The sequence below is a fragment of the Curcuma longa genome, chromosome 1 (assembly GCF_044706935.1).
Source record: "Curcuma longa cultivar G26 ecotype Majalengka, Jawa Barat chromosome 1, ITB_CL_G26_1.1, whole genome shotgun sequence".
Classification (NCBI taxonomy): domain Eukaryota; kingdom Viridiplantae; phylum Streptophyta; class Magnoliopsida; order Zingiberales; family Zingiberaceae; genus Curcuma; species Curcuma longa.
The window spans coordinates 4173554-4179884 of NC_133861.1; the positions used below are offsets into that span (position 1 = coordinate 4173554).

General features: G+C 32.1%; 2 protein-coding genes across 2 annotated transcripts; one reads left to right on the top strand and one right to left on the bottom strand.

Annotated features, from left to right (window-relative positions):
* The first annotated feature begins 2747 nt into the window (after positions 1-2747).
* On the top strand, positions 2748-3572 carry LOC141822738 (uncharacterized). Its single transcript, XM_074710075.1, has one exon. The coding sequence runs from the start codon at positions 2748-2750 to the stop codon at positions 3570-3572; it is 825 nt and encodes a 274-aa protein (XP_074566176.1).
* Positions 3573-4440: 868 nt separating this feature from the next.
* LOC141822749 (uncharacterized) lies at positions 4441-5856 on the bottom strand. Its single transcript, XM_074710084.1, has 2 exons — positions 5363-5856; positions 4441-4450 (listed from the first exon to the last, which is right to left on the bottom strand). Exons 1-2 carry the CDS (start codon positions 5854-5856, stop codon positions 4441-4443), a joined length of 504 nt encoding a protein of 167 aa, XP_074566185.1.
* Positions 5857-6331: the final 475 nt, after the last annotated feature.

Genomic DNA, 6331 nt, shown 5'->3' on the forward strand with positions numbered 1-6331 from the left:
TAATTTTAAATTTTTAATTAATTAAGATTTAATTTTAATAAATAAGAAATTACACCGATTCTTTAATTCAATCAAGATAATGATAAATTGAATAATTTAAATTTAATTAATTTAAAAAATCTAAAAATTAATAATAATTAAATCAAATAAGATAAAATTAATAATCATCAAAATAAGTTAAATAATTTAAATTTAATTAATAACTCATAATTAAATAATCAAGATAATCCTAATAATAAGAAAAATTTAAAACCCATAAAAAATACTAAAATTAATAATCTAATCATAAAAAAATTCAAAATAAACCTTAAAATTTCTTACAATAAAATTTAAAACTTTAAAAATAATCATTCAAATTTGAATATTAAAAATTTAAAATTAAATAATAAAATTAATTATAATCGTGTATCCTTTAATTATGAAATAATAAATAATTTTAAAAATTTTAAATTAAATTCAAAAATTTGAAATTAAATTATAAAATTCAAGAAAATAATTTTATAAGTTTTAACAAGTCAACTTTAAATATTTAAAACTCAAATTTAAATAATAAAATTAATTATCATGAAGTTCCATTTAATTATGGAACATAACTTAATTTAAATCTAAAATTAAATCTCCAACCTTAAAATTTTAAAATAAATTAATATTTTAAATTTAAAAATAAAATTTTAAATTTAAAAGTCAAAAATAAATTAAAAATTCTAAAACAACTTAAAATTTAAAATTCAAAATTCAAAATTCAAAAATAAATTAAAAATTAAAATAAAAAATTAAAATTAAAATTAAAGATTCAAATTAAAAATTCAAACAAACATAATTAAAATCCATAAAACTAATCATAATAAAATACTTATAATTATGAAATTAATTAAAATATTACTCAAGATAATAAAAAGTTAATAAAATTTAATATGTGTGAGTGGGTTGACACATTCGCTTGTCCATACGAAATATATCAAATCGAGAATTTGATATATTATTAGAAATTAAAAATTACTTGATTTATTTGACTCATGCATATATGTTATGTACATGTATATGCTTACTTTATATGCACATAAATGTCATATTATCATGTTTACTTATTGCTTAAACTAAAAAGGTTAGTTAAGGATAAATGACTGATTGACACTTGCCAACATAGTACTAGGGTACAGTGAGATGATAGTATGTCAAGTAGGATAAGGAGTACCTTATTTGATCTGCTTAACTAAGTTGATTTAATTGAAACTACCTCGTCACATCCTAGACTAGTTACACTGAGTTCTCAAAATTTTCTAGATAAGAAGTTAATTAAAGTCATAATTTCTTTAAAGGCTTTGTCTAAGGAAGTGGTCGTTACTTTCTGATAACCAAGAAGACCCTTGCCTCGCCACGACCTTAAAGTTGATTTTTAAATATGGACTTAACCAACTAACTATTAAATTTGAATCTAACACAAGGTCAAATACTCAATATAACTTAACTTAAAATTAATAAAGATAAAATTGATAAATCATCTCACAGAACCCTTAAGACAACCTTTATATGTCATGTACTAAGGCACTTATAATGGATGAGATGATAAAACAATTAAAGTACAAAGTTTTAAAAAATATTTTTAAAAATTATTAAATTATTTTCTAAAAACTATTTTTAAAAATTTTGATAGTTGCTTAAAATTTTTGCTTATTGTATATATCTATACTATAGTTTTTAAAATATTATATATTTAAAAAGTGGTTGACCAACATTTACACAAAGAACTTTTAGGTCAACACTAGGTCTAAAACCTTAAGACACATAGGTAGAAAATCTTTTTGATTAACAAGGATATTCTGAGAGAGTATCTAGTTGAGGGGGAGAAGATTCTTAAAAGATCTTATTTTTAAAAAACTTATTAAACATTGTTTAAAAAATCTATTTTGAAAATATTTTTTAAAAATTCATAGTTTATAAAATGGTTTGTAAATTGATCTTTTGACTTGGAAGAACCTGTAAGACACATAGGAAGATTACCTTGTGGTCAATAAGGAATCCTGAAGAAGTGTCAGATTTAAGGAAAGTCCAAATTAAAAATTCAATTCAATGCATGGTTTGACAAATAATTTTTTGAAAAATCATATACTATTTGTTCTGTTGATTTGGATTAACCTCTTAGACATATAATAGAGAATTTGCATTGTGGGTAACAAAGAGTCCTAAAGAAATGTCAGATCAAGAGGAGGTCCAAAATCAAAAGAGCAAATATATTTCAAAGTAAATAAATTTGAAACGGAATTTGAAAGGAATTGGAGATTAAAGTAAATAAATTTTTATAAATAAAATAAATATAGATTATAAACCGTATTTAAAATCTTATAATTTCTATCAAAATTTTGATTTAAAATTTAATAAAAATTTGAGATAGAAAAAAAATATTTCAAATTTATATAAATTAGAGATAATTTTTAAAATAAAATTTATTTTAAATTTATGTAAGTAAGAGATGGATTTATTAAAGAATTAGTAGTTTATTTATAAAATATAATATTTAAAAAAATTAAGATAGAATTTGAAACGAAATTATATATAAATTTTTTATATAAATAAATATAAATTATAAAATAAACCTGAGATAGTATGATTTTTGTAAAAAAATTATTTAATTTAAATTTGAGAAAAAAATCAAAGAAAAAAAAATTGATCCAAAGTTTCCGCGAGAAAGACCGATTCTTAATATCGACGCACGGTAGAGCCAGCCGGCATCAAAGAGCAGGAGAAACATGGATGTTACTTTCTACACCGACGACAGTGATAAAGGCTTCGTCGTCGAGATCGGATTCTTCGACAGCGTTGCTGAAATCAAGGAGAAGGTGCAGTTCTTCGCCGGCTACCCAGTCGCTTCCCAGAAGCTCGTCTTCAACGGCCAAGAGCTGAGCGACGACGCCGACACCGAGCGCTGCGGCATCCTCCACAACTCCTCCGTCCAACTCCTCGTCGCTAGCGACCCTTCTTGCGCCCAGGCGGAGGACGACGGAGATGCGCTAGATCAGCCGGTGAAGGTGAACGTGGTCGTGAGTCGGTCGTCGCCCGACCGATGCTTCTCGCTGGAAGCCAGCGCCTGCGACACCGTACAGCGGCTCAAGGAGCGGATCGGCGACCTCGAAGGCGTTCCGCTGCAGGGCTTGGCGTTGCACCGCGAGGGGGAGGAGGAGGAGGAAGGGGAGGAGCTGCTGGACCACCACACTCTGGCAGACTACATGGCGGCGGGTGAGGTGGAGGTGACGGTGTACACGGCTGCGAGGCCGCCGCTTCCTGGCCTGGCAACGCCGGCGTCGGCTGATCCGTACTCGAGGAGATTGAGGCTGGTGGTGCGGCCGATGTTTCGATCGGCGCCGGCGAAGAAGATGTGGGCGACTGTGAATCCGTCGCGGAAAGTGGGTGATTTGGGGAGGGTAATGAGGGAGAAGTTTGGAGACCATTGGCCAAGCGAGGGTTGTTTCTTGTTCGTCCGTAACAACATCGCCATGGACGAGGGCAAATCTTTCCGGTGGCACGGCGTGGAGGAGGAAGAAACCATCGAGATCTTTAAGGTGATGGACGATTAGTCATAGGAACCATGTTCTATCTCATAGTAATTAGTAAATCGAAGAAAAGGATGAGAGTAATAAAATGGGATGATCACTCGGTGGTATTGGCCTTTAATAATTAAATTGATTTGATTAATCAATTCTTATTATTTATTCTTACAGATTACATGAATGCTTTTTCAATAGAAAACTACTAATAAATTAATGAATTATAATGTGGATTTAATTTTATTCATCTATCATTTAGGTTAGTTAAAAAATTATAGTTACTATAATTATTATAATAACTAAAAAATCATCTTCTATTCCTTTGATAATTTACACAAAAAACATCTTTTTAATTTTTACCTAAAAGAAAAAATATATTTAAAAGAAAAATTAAATATAAACCTATTTAAAAAGAGAAGAAATAAATAGAATGATCTATTCTAAAATGATACCATTTTGAAGGGATTATTCCTCCAAACAGCATGTATAGATATGGAAAATGATTCATACACGACTCTTAAAGCAAGAATTAATATTTTGTTAAAACATTAATTCCTTTTCATTAAAAACAATATTACTTTTATTTAAAAAGAAAAAGGAAAGTAATTTATCTTATTCCATGTTGTGTCTACGCACATGAGTGTGCCCTAACTAGTCTTCATCCTAAATTGTTGCTTGTTTGCGCTGTAGTTGAGTCCAAGTCCAGTGCCCTAATCCATCTCTCATTGGACCACAGCCCATCCAATTGTGCCCATCACATCCAAATTTATTTTATTTTTTTTTTAAAAAAGATTTTTTTATTTAAAAATTCTTTATCCTATTTATGTTTGTACAAGAAAAAAAAAGGAAAGAAAGAAAGGTACCATATTATCTATTCACCCCTTCTCCCTCTAACTAATCATTCCAATCTAACAAAATAGGTTATCACAACATCAATACAATCAATCTACATCTTGTTGTGGTCTTATAAAACAAAATATCTGGAATTTTATTTAAAATTTTTCCGAGAAAAATTCGGATAAGAAAGAAATTTTTTATAAGAATTTCCGCTAAGAAATTTCGTCTCTTCTCATACAAAATTTTATTATAAAATTTTGTGAATTAATTTTGTTAAATTAACAAAATATTAATTATGGAATCTCGCTAAATATTAGCGAGATATAATTAAAAAGATTTTGTTAAAGATAAGAACAAAATTAATAGAATGGAAATTTATTAAAAAAGATAACTAATCTTATCCATTGGATTTTATTAGATTTCTTTCTAATAAAATCTTATAAAAAGATTTATTTCTAAATAAATCTAGATAAGATAAGATTGGTAGATTCTTTCTAATAAAATCTTATAAAAGATTTTTCAACGCCTTCTTCTTCTTGGCCTTCTCCTCCTTCTTCTTGAGTTTGGGACACTCGCTCCGGTAGTGACCTTTCTTGCTACACTCATAACAAGTTACATTAGACTTATCAACATTACTATCATTGATTTTACCTTTACCCTTGTATCGTCGGCTCTTCCTCATAATTCTCCTCACAAAATTTGCCATCTCGCTTGATGATGAAGAGTCACTATCGTCTTCGGACTCGGAAGATGAAGAGACCTCCTTTTCCTTCTTCTTCTCTTTCTTCTTCTTCCCATCCTTGCTCTTTTCTCCTGCAATAAGAGCTATACCTTTCTCCTTTTGACCTTTGTTAGCGAGTTCATGAAGTTCCATTTCACAAAAGAATTCATCTAATTTAACTATTGAAAGATCCTTGGATACTTTGTAGGCATCCACCATGGATGACCACAAAGCATTCCTTGGAAAGGATTTTAGGACATACCTTACGAGGTCGCGGTTCTCTACCTTCTCATCGACGGTGTGCAATCCGTTGAGAATCTCCTTGAACCGACCATGAAGCTCGCTTACCGTTTCATTCTCCTTCATTGAGAGATTTTGGAGTTGGTTCAAGAAGAGATCCCTCTTCGCAATCCGGGAGTCTCGGGTCCCCTCATGAAGCTCAATGAGCTTGTTCCACAAATCCTTCGCGCTTGTGAATGGGCCAACCTTGATGAGTTGGTCTTTGTTGATGCCGCATTGTAGGGTCACCACCGCCTTGGCATCGGCTTGTCCTTTGCGCGTTTGCTCCGCGGACCACCTTGATGAGTCAAGCTCTTTACCTTCTTCATCCCTCGGCGGAGTGAAACCTTCCTTGACCGAGAACCACATGGAAATGTCAGTCTTGAGGTAATACTCCATGCGGCTTCTCCAATATTGGAAGTCGGCTCCGTCGAAGAATGGTGGACGATTGGTGCTGAAACCTTCCTTCATGGCCATCTCTCTTGCTCTTTAGGGTTGGAATCCAAGCAAAGAGCCCAGGCTCTGATACCACTTGTTAGGAATCGGGAGATGGCTAGAGAGGGGGGGAGTGAATAGCCTCTCTTTGCAATCGATTTTTCTCCTACAATCGATTAGTACGCAGCGGAAATAGAAAGAAAAATAACTAACAAAACAGGGAAGGAGCTAACACAAGGATGTACGAGGTTCGGGGATAACTTGCCCCTACTCCTCGGCGTGTCCGTAAGGTGGACGATCCCTTGATCTTCGGTAGATCACACCCCGGATGAATCCGGCTAGATAATGACTCCTTCTCGGTGGAGAGACCTCTCCACAACAAATCTCACAGATATGAATAAGCACAGAGATAAGAGGAGCTTGAGGCAGTTAACAGAATAAGAACTTACAGAACCACTGCCTCAACTTAACCACAACACCCAAAGATCAGAAGATTCACCCGAGAGCAAGAACACCA